The following is a 19,195-nucleotide window of genomic DNA, read 5'->3' on the forward strand; positions in this document are numbered from 1 at the left end:
GTCCAGGTAACTTCAGGAACCAGATCCCACAGAGCCAAATAATATTTGAGCTGGAAGGTGTCTTAGAGACACCATATTCTATCTCCTGGGAAATAGAAACGAGGAGAACACTGATAATGATGATTTCTTCCTAAACTCCAAAGTTGTATAATCCTGCTGCCTTTCAGCATCTTCATTTGGATGTCTAGTAGCATGGCCAAAACAATTCTTAATTCCATTCCCCTCAAACATACCTGTCCTCTCTGTATCCCACATCTCAGCAAATGGCATTTCTGTTTACCTCTTTGACTAAGGGTAAAACCTTGGAATCATTCTTGACTTCTCTCATTCTCTTTTACACTACATCCAATCCATCAGCGAATCTTGTCTGCTCCACCTGCAGAATAAATCTGAAATCCAGTCATTTCTCTCCATCTCTACTACTATAGCTCTTGATGAAGGCACTATCATTTCTCATATGCATTACTGTGATAGTCTTCTGACTGATCACCCTGTGTTTGCCTTTGTGCCATTTTTAGTTTTTTTATCTACACAGAGGTAGGATGAACCTTTGAGAACCTAAATCTGATCACATCTCTCCTCTGTTCAAAACCATGCAGTGGTATCACACCGCAACTAGAATAAGTTCCAAAGTCCTTACCATGGCTGGCAACACCTGACATGATCAGGCCCTGGTTACTTTCTTGACTTTATCTTTTACGTGCTTATACCTTAATCCTTTCTGGTACTGGTCACACAGTCTCCCTTGTTTTGTGAATGTGCAAAGCACATACCTACCTCAGGGCCTTGCCACTTCGTGTGTCTTCTGCCTGACACTTTCTCACGCTACTACATATGGCTCATTTCTCATTTCATTCAGTTCTCTGTTGAAATGTCACCTAAATCAGCAAGACTTTTCCTAACTATCCTATATCAAAGAGATTGCCGCATCCACCAATGTGCTGTTTTCTTAGCCTTATCTTTCTTCTAGTTGTGGATCACCACCTACTATTATTTTATATATTTAATTATTGTTATCTCTCTCACTCCACATTAGGATATAAGTTGCCTCAGGACAGGAACTTTGTTTTGTAGATTGCTTTATCTCCAGTGCCCAGAACAGTTCCTGGCTATTCATTAAATATTTATTTAATTAATGAATAATAATAAATGAATAATAACAGCTCCATTTATTGAGTACTAATCTGTTATAGGTGTTTATGAAATAATAACAACTTCATTTTACAGAGGAAGAACCTGGGGCTTAGAGAATTTAAGGAATTTTTCCAAGGTCGTATGTTCAGTAAGTCATATCTCATTCTAGAGCGTGAATCCCAAACTTCAGTGTATGTTCAGAGCCTGTAAAAAATGCAGACTTCATGTGTATGTGTATATTGGTATGTGTGTATATACATAGTATATTTTCCAAAGGAACAATGGAAGGATAAACCAAAAATTACTAAAATGATACCTATAGCAGAAAGGAGAGAACTTGGTAGAATGGACAATGATGGAAGCTAGACTTCTCATAGTTTTAGCTTTGAAATTATGTAAATATTTCATAAAATTAAAATTTAAATGCAGATTTCAGGGTACTACCCTGGAATCATTGAAGCAGAATCTCTGCATGCAGGGCCCAAGAATGTCCATTTTTAGTAAGTCCAGGTGATTCTAATGCAGCTAATGAGGGATTATGCTTTGAGAAACACTGTTCCTTCCCATTTGACCCAAAAAGGGAGGTGACCACTACCTTATTCATTCATCTCTGTGTTGCCTGCAGTGGCCAGCATTGGGCCAGGAATGAAATTGTTTATTACATGAGGTTGGACTGTGTTGCACTTTTGGATGGAGCTTCACTAAGATAATTATGAGCAATAGGACCCAGCCTTACTCACTTCCTAGGAGGGGTCAAGTCTAACCTTGTGGCTCAGGATTAGACCATCAGGAGTTTTTGAGGGCTGACTGTGCTTTGTTTATGTGTGTGTTGCCTGTTTGTGTAGTGTGTTCCACTCTCTGTCATGCAGTACTGTATTAGGTCTCAGAAGGCACTGTCCACCCCATGCTATGCCTGTTCTGCAGGCTTGTTCTTTGTGTTGTGTGTGAACAGCTATGTTACACAGCGACATGTCCTAGAGAGTGGTCAGGTCCTCTGGCTACCTAAGCCCCCACTGGCTTCCATAACCAAATCAAGCCTTTTCAAGGCTCTGTGCTGTTAGCAGATCTGGATCACGCACTGTTTGTCCTTACAAGTTTGAGGATTAGGAATAAATATGTCTGTGGTGCTTTTAATATTTAAAAGAAAGTTGTTAACAAATACTTTGCATCTATAAGTGCATTTCTCCTCAGCACCTCCAAATGAAAACTTCAGAAGGGTCAAATAAAATTTCAATTAAATTTCAGTGAACTTTATCTGATTCCCTTTCATGATCAGTAGACGTTTGATTTCTAAAAATCTGGCAAATAAACATTTAATCAAAATGGAAAATAGACTCTTAAATGTCATGTTTAGGAGTTAGGCTTCATATTTTGGTAGTGCAGCTTCATAGGGCTGTCTAAGCCCCAGTGTGACAGCATCAGGGATCTGTTCTAAAATAACTGACAGTGAACATGAAAGAAGGCATGCAGTGAGACCAGTTGAAGCTGTCACAGGAGTCCCTGGAAAGACTGAGGGAGGGGGCTGTCTCGAGGTACTTTTAGAGGTAAAATTGATAGACCTCGGCAGACTCTGAAGGAAGCTGAGGGTATTGAAAGAGACAAAGAAAAACAGGACCTGGCAGGGGTTTGAGGGGCAGAGTGGAGGGAGAGGGATGGGGAAGCTGGTGAATGTTATGTTGGCCTATTGGTTATAGATTTTTATGTATGTTATGACTGAATTTAAAAAAAATTTCCACTTCATTTTATTTATATCTGAAATATCAGTGGATATCCTAAAAATCAACTTTAGTATTGCCAAATTGCCCAATATTGTGATATCTATAACAGAGTTCTAAACATAATATCTTTTATAAAGCAGACATTACAAACTGAAATTGTTTTCCATATTCTGCTCTTGCATACTTCTCCAGCATTCCATTAGAGCTAGTGTTATTTCTGATTTCAACTTAATGTCATTAAGAGCACACCATGTCTTACTTTCTGTGTCTTGCCTTTCCTTTAAGACACAAAAGAAAATAGAATCACTGTCTTTTTCTGGACAACTGAGAGCATCATCCTGGAGAACTGTGGATCCTGATCTGTTTTTTTTTTTTTTTTTTTTTTGAGACAGAGTCTCACTTTGTTGCCCAGGCTAGAGTGAGTGCCGTGGCATCAGCCTAGCTCACAGCAACCTCAAACTCCTGGGCTCAAGCGATCCTCCTGCCTCAGCCTCCCGAGTAGCTGGGACTACAGGCATGCACCACTATGCCCGGCTAATTTTTCTATATATATATTTTTAGTTGTCCATATAATTTTTTTTCTATTTTTAGTAGAGACGGGGTCTCGCTGTTGCTCAGGCTGGTCTCGAACTCCTGACCTTGAGCGATCCACCCGCCTCGGCCTCCCAGAGTGCTAGGATTACAGGCGTGAGCCACCGCGCCCGGCCCCTGATCTGTTTTTATAAATGTTAACTACTGCCTTTCAGACAACCTCTGGCTGACACTCATTCTTCTGACATGGGACGCCTTGTCAAGTGCACCACAGTATGTGGTTAGGGGTCAGACAGATTGGGGTTGGAATTCCTACTCTGCCACTTACCACATGTGTGACTGTGGACAAGTTATATATCCCCTAGGCCTCTACTTCCTCATCTCTAAAATGGGGATTTAAAAAAAGAACTTACTTCAAAGGACAGTTGTGAGGATTAGTGAAATAACATATGATATATGCTTAGCATTTCCTAAAACACAACGCTTACTTAATAAAGGTTATCTATTTGTACCATCATCCATTATTTTATTTTAGAGAGGATCACGAACCAAGAAAGTTTATGAAAGGAATGAGTGACCTTTATGTTATCAAAAAGCTGAGGAAATATCTGTACATGCTTATCTTCCCTAAATGGTGTAATATGGATCTGTCAGGGTAATTATTTAAACCCTTTCTGAACCTCTTTATTTTTAGCCTAGATCAGTGCTTAGGGGCAGGGCCCAGTATTGTAACAAACCCTCAGATGATTCTGATACACATAAAAGTTTAAGAACTACTGGCCTAGACTGTATGGGTTTTTTTCTCGGTAAGAGTTTTATTGAGATGTAATTCATATATCATGCAATTTGCCCATTTAAAGTGTACAATTCAGTGGGTTTTAGTACATTCACAGAGTTACACAACTATTACCACAATCAATTTTAGAATATTTTCATCACCCTCAAAAGAAACCCAGTACCCATTTGTATTCACTTCCCATTTCTCTGAGCCCACCAGCCCCAGGCAACCACTAATCTTTCTTCTCTGTGGATTTGCCTATTCTGGACATTTCATATAAATGGAATCATGGAGCCTTTGTGTCTGGCTTCTCTCAGTTGATACAGTGTTCTCAGGTTCATCCATGTTGTAGCATGTAGCATTCCCCTTAAAGACTGGCTAATATTCCATTGTATGGATGTGCCATATTTTGTTTATCCACTCACCAGTTGGTGGATGTTTGGGTTGTGTTCACCTTTTACCTATTACAAATAATGCTGCTATGAACATTTGTGTACAAGTTTTGTGTGGACATATATTTTCAGTTCCCATGAGTATATACCCAGGAGTGGAATTGCTAGGTCATGTTTAGCCTTTTGAGGAACTGCCAGACTGTTTTCCAAAGTGGCTGCACCATTTTACATTCTTGCCAGCAATGTATGGGGTTCTAGTTTCTTCACATTCTTATCAACACTGTTATTATCTGCTAGACCATCTCTTGAGATAAGGAATTCTGTAAGCTTATTACACCATGGTGTTTATTTTCCCTAAATTAAAATCATTAAACCTTCAAAGAATGCCTCTTAGCTATTACTATAACATGAATTTTTGACTTTCCCATGGTTTCACAAAAATTACTGTAAAAAACAATGTGAAAGATAACCACAAGCCAAAACATGTGTTTGAAAGACTGAGAGGATGTACCTTCACAATAAAAACAAAATAAGTGTCAAAGTGAAACGTCAGAGATGTCAACTGTCAAACTTAGTACTTAAGGAAATGGGACATGTCATACTTAGTAACCTAATATTTCTGAGGTTGGATGCTCAGTTTCATGTTTGCATTATTCATTTTATGATTTTATAAATATCCATCATTTTTAGCTTACCTAAAAAAGTATATCTTAGTAAAAAGATATAAATAATACAAAATAAAAATCATAATCTTTTTACCTTAAAAATAAAAAGCTCTTCTATCTTTTTGGTTAGTTTAATTTTGGAACAATTAAACTGGGGACATTTTTATCCTCTGCTATGTCTAGCCTAGTAATTGTTTAGTAAATATTTTTTTGATTGGTTGATTCTCAAACATTTCTTGAATATAAATATTCTTTAGCTTTGCAAAACACCTAGCAAAAGCAACTCATTTTCTTGACACTGTGATTTCTGATTACAAGCCCCAGCTAAAGAAATAAGGTTTTATGAAGGCTGATGGACCTTTCTCACAGCTCTTTTCTTTTCCAGAGGAATGGCTTCTGGTGGGAACCAAACAAGGACATCTTCTCCTCTATAGGATTCGGAAGGACGTTGGTAAGTGGCAAACTTCCCAGAACTGAGAAAGAGATGGTTTATTGCTCGTGGGAAAAAAAAAAAAAGTTTTGGTAGTTGACTACTATGCAACCGTGAAATCAGTAGTTCTGGACCAAAAAGAGTGATTGGGGATTGGAGGGAGCACAGTGGGAAAATGGGAAGAAGCATGTGAGAATCTCCAGGGTTTGTTTTTTTTTCCCCTCAAACTATATTCCTCTACCCCCATCTGGGAGGTAGAGCTGAATATTCTTCCCTCTTCACTTTTTTGAGGGATTGTGTATCAGTAATAAGAAATATTTCTGATGGGTATAAGATTGCTGTATAGATGGTATGATAGTAGGGGAAAAAAGTTAGGAACAATTGATTTAAAAGATCTTTTTGGGCCAGGTGTATTGGCTCACACTTGTAATCCTAGCACTTTGGGAGGCCAAGCTTAGAGGATTGCTTGAGGCCAGGAGTTTTAAGACCAGCCTGACCATCATAGTGAGACCTCGTCTCTACAAAAAATTAAAAAATTAGCCAGGCATGGTGATGCACGCCTGTAGTCCCAGCTACCCAGGACAATGTACATTCAAAGTTGTAATATTAGTGTTAATCTTGTAACCCTGGTAGTAACTATTTCTTACCCTGTGATCATTTACGATGTAACCTTTGACAGGTTAGTTCATCTTTTTGGGCCTCAATTTCCCCGTAGGTAAAAATAGCAGTACTAACCTACCTCGGACAATTAGGAAATCAAACTCAGATTTGAAACATCACTTTAAGAAATGCCACTTCTCCCTGTACTCTTAGTGAACAGTTCTGGCCCAGCTCTAACTTGATGTGGACCAGAAATAGACCTGGTCCTCTGTGATCAGCTCTGAAGGGCCAATTTGGTTTCTAGATTTGAAATATTCCAGACCTAGATAGGGCTGTGGGTAGACTGGCTTTCTGAGGAAAGGGAAAGGGTAACAGCATGTCAAGGAAAGACTGGGTCTGTGGTCCTAGGTTCTGATCTGAGCCATCTCCCTTGAGTTCAAAAAACATCTCATTCTACTCTTACCTTGAACAGAGCTGTTAGATTAGTTCACATTGAAGGCCTTATCAACTATAGGCTTGTTTCAGTGGTACTGTTACCCTAGCTAGAACAGTGGTTCTCAAAGTGTGGTCTCCAGACCCCTGGGAGTTCCCAAGATCCTTTCAGAGGCCCCACAAACAAGGACAAAACTATTAATAAGTTAACAGAAACACTAAAACATTATTTGATTTTTTCACTATATTGACATTTACAATGGGATGGTAATTAAAAATGTTGGCCCCTGACCATGAATCAAATTAAAACAGAAATCCCAAACTGTACTGGTAGTCATTGTACTATTCTCACTATGCACTCACAGTGGGTTTTTTTGTTTGTTTTTGTTTTTAAGAGACGGAATCTTGCTCCGTTGCCCAGGCTGAAGTGCAGTGGCCTGATCATAGCTCACTGCAGCCTCGAGCTCCTGGGCTCAGGAGATCCTCTTGCCTCAGCCTCCTGAGTAGCTGGGACTATAGGCACATGCCACCATGCCCCGCTAATATTTTCTTATTTTTTTGTAGAGATGGGATCTTACTATGTTGCCCAGGCTAGAGTGCAGTGATGTGATCATACAATCATAGCTTACTGCCACTTCAAACTTGTGGCCTCAAGTGATCTCCCCTCCTCAGCCTCTTTGGGATTTGCTGGGATTATAGGTGTGAGCCACCAAGCCTGGACAGTTTTTTTTTTTTTTTCAAAGCTAGTTTCACTTAAGAATAGTACTTGGTGAGGCAATAAAAATTATTATTTTTATTTTATTTTGACTTTTGGTAATGGATCATTTTAATAATCTCTTGTGATGTAATGGGAATTACAGATAAAGTACTCCTGTGTGGCAAGGTAAGAAGTCTGATGACTCTCGGGGAAAAGTACTTGTACTTGTGCAATTGTTTGAGTTATGAGCTGAACTGGCCACTTTTTTTTCATGGAGTATCATTTTTGCTTGAAAGAATGACTGGCGGGCTATAGTTTTTCAGACCATTTGGATATTTGGCAGAATTTTTTAAAAAAAGAGACAAAGGGAGTCTATTACTTTAAGGAAAACAATTGGCAGTATTTGTTGTGAATGATAAAGTTAGAGCTTTCAAGAGAAAATTAGAATTGTGGAAAACTTGTGTCCATCCCATGAGTTTGACAGCTTTTCAATACTCAAAAATTTTTTTTTCAGATGAGATTAAGGGGGATAATAATGAGTGTGACTTTTAAAATATTTTGTAATGAAATGTGCCAATGTTTGGAAAATCTGCATAACTCAGATTTTAGTGAACCAAAATATTTTCCAGATGACCAGTGCATGAAGTTTTTAAATCACGCATGAGAAAAAGATCCATTCTAAGTGTAAGATAGACCAATGGATTTTAATGAATAGAATGTGAAAAGTTCATTGGTAGGTTGGAGATTTCACATTACAAGAGATTGCTTTTGTCAAGATTTCGTATATGTCAAAGAAGGAGATCTACAATTACCTGAAAAAGCTATCAAAGTACTTCTCCCTTTTCAACTGTATTCCATGTGAGGACAGATTTTTGTCATATACTTCAACCAAAACAAATTATCAAAGCAAATTAAATGCAGAAGTGGATGTAAGAGTCCAGCTATTTTCTATTAAGCTAGACATTAAAGAGGTGTGCAAAAATGTGATACAATGCATATTTTTTGTTATGTAAAAATAAGTATCTTTTGTTAAAATATTATTTATGCTAACAGGTAACAGGCTTATTACTGTTTTATTTATTTATTTTTTTTTTGAGGCAGAGTCTCACTCTGTTGCCCAGGCTAGAGTGCCGTGGCGTCAGCCTAGCTCACAGCAACCTCAAACTCCTGGGCTCAAGTGATCCTTCTGCCTCACCGTCCCGAGTAGCTGGGACTACAGGCATGCGCCACCATGCCCAGCTAATTTTTTTCTGTATATATTTTTAGTTGTCCATATAATTTCTTTCTATTTTTAGTAGAGAAGGGTCTCGCTCTTGCTCAGGCTGGTCTCGAACTCCTGAGCTCAAATGATCCACCTGCCTTGGCCTCCCAGAGTGCTAGGATTACAGGCGTGAGCCACCGCACTTGGCCCTTATTACTGTTTTAAATGAGTTAATAAATACATATTTTAAAAATTTCTCAATTTTAATTTCTAATGTGGTAAACATTCATAGATATAACCCACATGAAAGTTCTTTGGGGTCCTCAGTAATTTTTAAGATTATCAAGGGATCCTGAGACAAAAAAGTTTGAGAATCTCTCCCTCATGGAATTCTGCATATAAAGAGAATTATTGAACGTAATACTAAGACCCTTTTCAAATACAGAACTCTTTCCCAAGCATGACATGAGTGAATTTTTTTTCTTTTTCTGGTGTAACAGCAAAATACCATGCATGTTTCTGAAGCTCCCTGCAATTTTAGGGCCCCATCTTCATCTCCTCTGCTGAGGGACACATGGAGGAAGTAGGAGCGGGTTTAGTGGAATGGGTGGTTGTGACTGCCTCAAAGAGTCTCCACCAACTTCTGGGGGCAAGGGCACAGCTAGCTGTGGGGAACATCCCAGGTCAGCAGCGTGAGCATCGCCTCCATGGAGTAGAGGGCAGGTGGCAGAGTGCAGGCTCGGAGCACAGGCGTTAGAGTCAGGCCTGAGTTTGCTTCTAGGCTCTGTCTCTCACTGGCTGCTCCCTAACCGCTTGACCCATCAGACTGCTCAAATATGAACTTGGAACAGTAATACCTACTTCTTGGGAGTAGTTGTGGGGTTACAGAAAATAAACATATAAATTTTTTTAACCCAGAACCTGGCACCTAGTTATTGCTTAATGATAGTTGCTATTATTATTGTGATAATTATTCTCTTTTTGACTCTTTGGTGTCGTTTGAGACTGAATATTTTTGTCAAACCCAGCAGGGCTGAATCCTCATGTTTTTATGGTATGTAACTTTCTTCCCCTTTTCTGTAACAATGCCAGCAGATGTAGCATCACCTGAAAGTGGCAGTAAGTGTAGATGCATTAAATTGCTTAGCTCTGGAGATGGGGTTGAGTGTTTGCTCTGTCCCCATAATACAGGACATAGGGTAGCTGCTGGGAATTAGTTGGCCTAGACCTAAGGATGCTTTGGGCTGGGTTTCATTGCGTGGGCTCTTATATTTGACTGTTCCTTTTTATACTCTTTCTTGTGAAACACTTTGGCAAGGTACTTATTTTGTAAAATAAGGTCCTCAGACTCAGAAGTACCTTGTAGCTTCAGTAAACTTGGTGAACTTTGTGTGATCTTTTCTGCTGATGCCAAGTTAAGGTGCATGAAACCCTCATTTCTAAAATCGGAGTTGAAAACATCTTACTATGCTCAGTAAAGACAGCTGTCTATTTTAGATCTCTGACTTCTAGTCTTCTAGAAAGTTTTAAAGATTTATGTAGGGTAGCAGTATGGAGCAGTATATTTTTGGTGTAATTATTTTTATAGGTATCCCTGTGTTTGGAACTGCCAGTGTTTATTTCTTTTCCATAGGTTGCAACAGGTTTGAAGTGACACTAGAGAAATCCAATAAGAACTTCTCCAAAAAGATTCAGCAGGTAGGCAGCGATGGCAGTCATACAACAATATTTAACTTACATGAGACTATCAAAGCTTGAACTTTGGTAATGTTATTTATTAACTCTTTGAATCCTCTTCTGTCTGTCCTTCCACTTACACAGGGATCTCTGCCCATATATCATGTGCCTGAGATCCTCTTTCACAAGCAGAAATTGTGATTGCACATAAAAATAAGTCAGATCCCCGTTACTGGGCTCTTTGGTCCCTTTTTAGTACTGTTGTTAAATGAGCATGTATTAAACCTTGCCAGAAATGTTTAATTAGGTCTAATGATTTGCTATCTTCCAGATCCATGTGGTTTCCCAGTTTAAGATTCTGGTCAGCTTGTTAGGTAAGAAAAGGGGTTGCATTTGTGATTCGTGTGTCAGAAAATACAAACTTTAACCCTTTCATGGTTAATTTGATAGTAGTTACTTAACAATAAACTGACATGTTCCAAACCAGATACAGCAGGGTACATGGGTACTAAAGGCAACAGCATCCCCCATAAACTTGAACTCTGCTCTCCAAGGAGTCTCACCTCATTCATTCATTCAATAATCAATCAAATATTTATTGAGCCCTATTTTGTGCAAAGCCTGGACTAGATGTTGGGGATACCAAGTTCAATGAGACATGGTTGCTATCTTTGATACTTCTGATTATGAAGACCAAAATGGTAGAAAGTAATCATAATACAGTGTGGTAAGTTACAGTAGAAAGTTATCAGAAGTGTTGTGAGATCTTAGTAATGGGAGGGACTGTATTGTCTACTGGATTAGAATTTCGACAGGAAGAGAGGTAGGCAGAGTATTATAGACAGAGGGAACAACTTGACCAAAAGCCCTGAGATGTGGCAAGTAGTTCATTGTGGACAGACTAAGGATATTTGGTAGAGAGTGTCAAGATAGCGGGGAAGAGATAGATCAGGGCAAGACTGTTTAGGACCTTTTTGGAAAAATCAAGATTTCATGGAAGGCAGCCAATGAGGCCTTTTCTTGACAAGCAGAAGACTAGAAGCTGGCCTCATACTCTGTGCTGTTCAGCTCCAGGTGCAAATAGTGGAATCATTTTAAACTTAGTTCCTACATTCACAGATAAACATTTAACATAACTAGACCTTACTGAGTAAAACTAGATATGAGGTCCAGGTAAAATTATTATTTTGCTTGCTTTGCTAGAAAAGAAATCCTTGCCATGGGTTTGTACAAAATCCACAGAGGATTTCCTTTTCCTAATTGGAGCCTACTAATGTATGTAGCTTTGAAAGCCACTTCTTGTACAAATACTACATCACAAATTTCCAGACTTGAAAATGACAGAGTATAAGAGTGCTTTGAACGTGAAAGATCTCTTTTACTCATCAACCCAAATTTTTTTTTTTTTTTTTGAGACAGAGTCTCACTCTGTTGCCCAGGCTAGAGTGAGTGCCGTGGCATCAGCCTAGCTCACAGCAACCTCAAACTCCTGAGCTCAAGCCATCCTCCTGTCTCAGCCTCCCAAGTAGCTGGGACTACAGGCATGCGCCACCATGCCCGGCTAATTTTTTCTATATATATTTTTAGCTGTCCATATAATTTCTTTCTATTTTTAGTAGAGGTGGGGTCTCGCTCTTGCTCAGGCTGGTCTCGAACTCCTGAGCTCAAACGATCCGCCCACCTCGGCCTCCCAGAGTGCTAGGATTACAGGCGTGAGCCACCGCGCCCGGCCAACCCAAATTTTTAAGGAACAAAATATCCAAGTTTAGAAGACCAGGTGACCTCTTAAATGTTTTATACTGGTAATAGCCCAGAATGAATCATTGTTAGTAAAACTGAAGGTACAGCTTCCACCAATATCTGCCATTTGCTTCTTCTAGATGTCACTTTTTTGCCTTGAAGGTGGCTATGCTAAAATCGTGGTCATTTATAATAACGTTTTACCTCTTCCCAAACAGAAAATAACATTTATGTCCATGACCTATTGACATTTCAACAAATCACTACAGTTTCAAAGGCAAAGGGAGCATCACTGTTCACATGTGACCTCCAGGTAAGCGGATGCAAGATGAAATTTGGCTTTATACTTTAATCAGTACAGTCTTTCCTACATCATTCCGACCATTAGATGGGAAGAATGGCATGGATGGGATCCAAACCCAGCTGAGACTCCAAAGAGCATATTTGATTGTGTTAGAGAAATTTCCCCGTCGGTATGTGGCATGAAGTTGAAGCATTTGCGTTCCCTGCATATGAGTTAATGAGAGCCTGGTGCTGATGGCAGGAGGCAGTTAACAAAGGATAAAAACACTTATCATGGACAAATCATTAGTAGGAAAGCCAGACTGTAACAATATCATGAACATAATTGTAGGACATCAGATTGACTCTTGTTCTAAACAGATCACTGTGGTCTTTGTCATTAGGGAGTTTTCATTGTTCAGAAAAGACATCTCTCCTTGTTATTGCCGATTCATCATCCTTACATTCTTCAGTAGCTGCCTTTCCCCTCTACTCGACTGTGATCACTTTTTATTTATGCTCTACATTGACAGTGTATTGTTTTATGCTTAGGAATTTTCTTTTCCCTTCCACTTTAAAGGATTGAAAGTTGGCCTGCTGTCACTGGTACATGCTGATCCCTGACCCAGCATGTGTTGGCAGCCATGAGTGATAATCATTTAAGGAAAAAAAGGAAGAAGCAGTCATGTAGGGGCAGGTCTGCCCTAGGATCTTCCTCTCTGAATTGTGAATGTCCCACTGGTGCTGGGGTCTTTGGCTGGCAGCACTTCGGGAGGAAGTGTTCCTCAGCCAGTTGTTTATGAGTATATCTTGGAGACAGTGCTATTCTTCTGCTTAGCTTTTCTGGCAGCATGACTGTGTTATAGGGGATTTTCAGATTAGTTGCCATTTCAAGGTAGAAAATCTCTAATCTCGTTGATACTCAGTAATGGAGAGTTATTGTATGGGCATCCTCATTTCCTTTGGGTGTCTTTTCCCAGCACACAGAGACTGGTGAGGAGGTGTTGCGGATGTGTGTGGCAGTGAAAAAGAAGCTGCAGCTCTATTTCTGGAAGGACAGGGAATTTCATGAATTGCAGGTAAGGTCCACTGTTACTTGGTAATGGGTTGGGTGGGAGCTGCTGCTACGGTTGGCCCACAGCTGGAGAGACTTTCTGTTCAGTCCTAGTGACATTCAGAACCTCAGTCTTACAGTTGTCCCCAGATGAATACTCTGGTATAAAGTACATGAGAGCTTGCTTATGCCTACCTGTAATATAATTCTACATCTCTACAGATTGGTTTATTTCAAAGTGGGTTTTCACCTTTTCCAAACGTACTTTGTTCAGTTCGTGGGTGACTTATATTTTTATTAAGGGTGCTTTCCTGACCTTGTACTTGGAGAATTGTTCTCAGATGAGGGTGAGGGTTATTTTGCAGAATGGAGGTGGAATAACAGGAAGGTCATGATTTTTAGTTTAATGTCTTTACAATTGAACTCTTGCTCTCTTTCTTCAGGGGGATTTTAGTGTACCAGATGTGCCCAAGTCCATGGCATGGTGTGAAAATTCTATCTGTGTGGGTTTCAAGAGAGACTACTACCTAATAAGGGTAAAATTTTATTATTTTGCAAATACCATCAGTTTACCTTAGGGAAAATGATTATGAGTTTATCTTGGGCAGAAGATTGTGTGCTTCTGAGCCACAGGTCAAGAGACCAAGTTAAGTAGAGCTTTTGACATAATGGGGTTTGTTGTTTCTTTGTATGCTTAGTTATTTTTCATGCTGTCTGCATTGTCTATAAGTAAGGTGTCTATGTAACTTAAAGCAGGCAGAGTCAACTCTCAATTCTCTACATAATAGTTATCAACGGTGTGTATTTAATTATACCTCTATGCAGTGGCATTATCATGGACTGTTATCCTAAGGCTTCAGTGCTCAGGAATTATAAATAATTTTAGTGTTAACTTAGTTATTTTTAAGACTTTGAGTTTCTTGCCCCCACCCCCCAATCTTTTAGCATATTTGTTTTTAAAATTATTTTCACTTTTTTTAAATTTCAAAGACCACATGTGTTTATTATAGAAAAGAAGAAAATACAAATAATGAAATAAAGGAAGTACAAATCATCCATAATCCCCCCCATTCAGAAATAATCACCATTAGCCTTTGGGTATATGGGCTTCCACCCTGTTTACGAAAATATCATATAATACATGTTGTTTTGTAGCCTGCTTTTTCTCTTAATATAATTGGTAAATATCCATGACATTTTTTTTCCTCCAATATGCATACAATATGTAGAAAAGATTGATCTATCATTCATTTCATAGAATAATCTAAATCTTGTAGCTTCACACCCCTCTCCTAATTCAGACTTGGCAATTGTAGAAGCCTGTCTCCATAGCCCCCACTGGGTGGGCTCTTCATGGTTATTAATATATTTGTTCCATATTTTTATTGTTGGAATATCCTACTTTTATCAGTATCAGAGTTACAAACTGCTGGAGGAGTCACTTTTGTGCAACTGAGTAAATGTTCATAGCATCTAGGCATATAGGTGCTGAGGGAGGTGTGCAGGGAGAGGGGCGTCTGAGCCGAAAGGTGGAGTGCGTGCTCGATTCTCTCACTGCCTTGGATGCCGCCATCACCTCAGGGGTGGGAAATGTTGCTTTAGGACCAGGCTATTCAGAAAGTATTCATTTACTTACATACAATAAAATCCATTCTTTTCAGTATACAATTCTGTGTTTTGACTGATGCCTAGAATTGTGTAACTAATACCACAATCAAGATTCACAACAGTTCTATTCACCCCCAAAATTCCCTCAGACTGCCCCTTTGAAGTCAGCCCCTCGTCCTACTTCTAAAACTCTGATAACCACTGATCTATGCTTCATCTTTTATAATTTTGCCTTTTCCTTATATCTTATAAATGGAATCATATATACCTTTTGAGTCTGGCTCCTAAGCATAATGCTCACTTAGCATAATGCATTTGAGAGTCATCTGTGTCCTTGTGTGTGACAATAGTTTACTCTTTTTTGTGGCTGAGTAGTGTTCGGTGGTATGGTTGTACCACAGGTTGTTTATCCATTCATCAATTGAAGGATAAAGTTGTTTCCAATTTTTAGCAATTATGAATAAAGCTGCTATAAACATTTACAGACAGGTGTTTGTGTAAACATAAGTTTTCATTTCCCTTGGGCAAGTGCCTAGAAACGGGATTTATGGGTCATATGGTAAGTGTGTATTTAACTTCATAAGAAACCAACAAACAAAATAGCCTCTCACCGCTTTGTGTACCCACCAGCAGTGGATGGAAGTTCCAGTTGCTCTGCATTCGTGCCAGCACATGGCATTGTCAATTGCCAGGCTAGATGCTTGTTTCTGTGTTAGAAAAAAAGAGAACTAGTTTTATATTGTGATAACAAAGTTTGTTATAACGAACTCTGTATTTCCTTATGTCAAACAAGGAATATTACTGGCTTCTCTAGGTTTGGGGTTTTATGTGGATTTTTCCAGGCTGTGTTCGTGCCTCTGGCTGGGGAATGCTGGGTGACTCACTTTGTGTCTTCCTGTAGGTGGATGGAAAGGGGTCCATCAAAGAGCTCTTTCCAACAGGAAAACAGCTGGAGCCCTTAGTTGCACCTCTGGCAGATGGAAAAGTAGCTGTGGGCCAGGATGATCTCACCGTGGTGCTCAACGAGGAGGGGACCTGCACACAGAAATGTGCCCTGAACTGGACAGACATACCAGTGGCCATGGGTGAGACCAACAGTAGCTGCTGTTTCCCGCTTTGAGCTGAGGTTGTGTGCCATCCCTGCAGAATGGAGTCCCACGCATAGCTTTAGCAGACTGGCTTATGTTGTGTCATTCACTCGCAGTTCCCCTTCTTAGAAGTAGAGGATGGTTTAAGGTCATTAAAAATGGGACAGTCTAGTTTTTACAAGAAGCTGAGTTTTACTTCAGGGGGGAAAAATGTAAACAGAAATGTACGTTTCAGTAAGTGATTATCTACTGCTATTTTTACTTCTTAGTTCCTTTTCTTCCACCTTCTTCTTAAGGGTTTTATTTGTCTTCTGCTGAATAGACTACATTTAGAGATTAATGGAAATTCCTTATTTATTCCTCTAGTACGAGTAATTCCATGTTGAAAGGTTTTCAATGTGGTTATTGTTGCTATTGTGTTTGTAGCTTAGAGACACAAACAACATGTAGGTGTCAATCTCTGTCCTACAGTTTAGGTGTTTCCATCCTACGTCTGCCTCTTGCTCCCAACTCTCTGCAGTGGTATTACCTGGAAGCGTATGACCACCCTTATAGCATTTCTTTTTCAGTCAGAAGAGTGAACATTATTAAAACGGAGTGGAGCACACAGACATGCTCTCTGTCTCTAAGGACCCCTATCTCTAGAGATGAGGATTAGATTACATCATGGATAAATAGACAAAACAAGGCACTGCCTAAGGTGTTACGCTGAATGAGTTAAAATTCAGTAGCTCACAGAAAGGGAATTTCATTGTTTAGTTAGTCAGGAAGTAGTTTCATTACATAGATAAGATTCGACTGGGTCAGGCAGGGAGTTTGGGATCTGGCTTGATAAAAAGTTTCCACTCATTCGAGGCAGAGAGGAGTTTGAGAAATGAGTGGAAATCAGAAGTCATGCTGATTTGTAAGAGGGCATTACAGACACTGAGCTGGCTAAAACAGGTGGTCTGAATTATGGAGGAATAAGGTAGGGCCAGTTACTAGAGGTCCATGAGAAGGTCTGAGAGGCCAGTAGGTTCCTAAATGGTAGAATGTCTTGCTAAAAGCATTGTGTTCTAGGGTGGTTGTTCTGGTGGTGGTTAGAGATAAATAGACCAGAAAGAAGATAAATCAAAAGGTCAGTATTTTAGAAGGCCTGAAATTATGTATATCAACAAGTTTGGGGGACTTAAGAGCTTTACGAGAGGCTTCGTGATGTTCTAAGGGACCTTGATAGATGAGATGAAGATGCATGTAAATATTCTAGAAGTGTGTTTTTTATTCCCCAGCATGAGAGTTCTTGTTTTAAAACCTTTGTTAGTGCCTGGGGCCTTCAGCAGTGCTTCCCAAAACTGTTTCTGTCGGATCACAGTCTGAAATGTCAGTTCTTGGTGCACTCATTGCCAAGAATGACCAGACACACCAAAGTAAGGCAAGCATGAAAATGAGGTTTATTGAGGAGAGAAAGACAGGATTATAGAGCATGAGCAAGATAAAGGTTTACAGAGTGAGATACATCGCCACAGATGACAACCGAACCCATTGTCGTAGCAAAAAGACAGCTTGGTTATGGTCTGGGTCCTGTTTTACAGCATCCAGATGGGGACCTCCATCGTGGCTCAGATGTCACCATGGAACCACTTTGATTGGACAGATGGGAGTTATATGACCTGAGTCTTACTATGAATGTGGATCTCCCATGAGCCTCTCTGAAAGCCCATTTGTGGGGGTGAACCACAGTGGCATCCACTTTTGTCCCTAGGAGTCCCAGAATCCTTCACTGTCTACCTAACATGTCTGTGCCTTAATATACTGAAGCACATTTTGAGGTACTTCCTCTGTGAGGTCTCCTCTGGCCCACAGGCAGATTAGTGACTTCCCCTGGGTGCTTCCGTAACTCTTTCAGGGCTCTCTGTCATGGCAGCCTGTCATATGGGATGCAGTGAGTAGTGTGTCTCCTCTGCTCCTGTAGGAGCTCCATGAGGTCTGGACTCATGTCTTGATCCTCTTTGAATCCTTACTGCATACTACAGTGCCTGAAACATCAGAGCCTCTTAGGAAATGCTTGCTGAATAAGTGAATCATTATCCTTGTCAGCCACTTATTATATGTCTGCTGTATACCAGCCATTTTGTCAAGTTTTGAAGGTATAAAGAGATCCAGACCATCTCTATTATAAAAAGTTGGGGAGACAAAAAAATGATGAGATAAGACAACAGAAATATTTCTGTTATAGAATATTTTTAAAATTAAATTAGAACTCATTTCAGTGGGCCAGATTTAAAAAGGAGAAAGACATTTTACATATTTATATAAGTTAGCACTAAAGAAAATTATACTAATTTTTCAAAATTAGGCCAGCATGAAATGAAAAGAAAAAAAATCTAACATAAGACAACATGCTTTTAATTTTTTGTTTTTTTTTTTTTTTTTGGTAAGATGAAAAATATCAGCATAATAATATTACTAGCATTCAAAATGATGGAAATATAACTTAGGCCTCAGGTTACCGATTTCTGAGTTCCTTTCTGCTTTGATATATTACTGTACTATTCACTTAGAGTATAAATTTCAAATAAAATAGAAAAAACTTTTTATCAGAAAATGGATAGTTAGGAATATAAATTCATAGGTTAGCCATACTAAAACTATTTTTATGAATATATTATTTGAGGTTAAATTTCTATATGATAATTATGCCCTCTAGTGGTTTGCTTTTTACTAATTTTTTTTTACATTTTAAAAAATTTTATTTTTAAATATGACAAAAACCACATAACATAAAATTTGCCACCTTAAACATTTTTAAGTGTACAGTTAAGTAGTGTTAAGTATATTTACATTGTTATGCAAAAAATCTTTAGAACTTTTTCATCTTGCAAAACTGAAACTCTGTAACAATTAAACAGTCTCTCAGTTCCCCTTCTCTCTAACTCCTGGCAACCACCATTCTACTTTCTGCTTCTATGAATTTGACTATTTCTAGATAGTGCATATAAATGGACTCATATAGTATTTGTCTTTTTGTGACAGCCTTATTTCATTTAGCATATCATCCTCTAGGTTCATCCAGGTTGTAGCATTTGATGGCATTTCCTTCCTTTCTAAGGCTGAATAATATTCTGGTGAATGTATACATGATATTTTGTTTATCTGTTTATCTGTCCATGGGCACTTGAGTTGCTTTCA

At 39.1% G+C, this 19,195-nt stretch overlaps 1 protein-coding gene across 2 annotated transcripts in view; it reads left to right on the forward strand.

Annotated features, from left to right (window-relative positions):
• Positions 1-19,195, forward strand: part of VPS39 (VPS39 subunit of HOPS complex) — a 46,953-nt gene that overhangs the window by 2,106 nt on the left and 25,652 nt on the right. The window contains exons 2-9 of one of the 2 annotated variants that reach the window (XM_069484469.1): positions 5,604-5,669; positions 9,665-9,697; positions 10,212-10,276; positions 10,587-10,629; positions 12,214-12,308; positions 13,258-13,356; positions 13,775-13,867; positions 15,841-16,024. In XM_069484469.1, coding sequence (XP_069340570.1) covers positions 5,604-5,669; positions 9,665-9,697; positions 10,212-10,276; positions 10,587-10,629; positions 12,214-12,308; positions 13,258-13,356; positions 13,775-13,867; positions 15,841-16,024 — 678 coding nt within the window. The remainder of the gene's footprint in view (positions 1-5,603; positions 5,670-9,664; positions 9,698-10,211; positions 10,277-10,586; positions 10,630-12,213; positions 12,309-13,257; positions 13,357-13,774; positions 13,868-15,840; positions 16,025-19,195) is intronic. The other variant, XM_069484462.1, reaches the window with a different exon arrangement.

The sequence above is a fragment of the Eulemur rufifrons genome, chromosome 2 (assembly GCF_041146395.1).
Source record: "Eulemur rufifrons isolate Redbay chromosome 2, OSU_ERuf_1, whole genome shotgun sequence".
In the NCBI taxonomy this organism is placed as follows: Eukaryota; Metazoa; Chordata; class Mammalia; order Primates; family Lemuridae; genus Eulemur; species Eulemur rufifrons.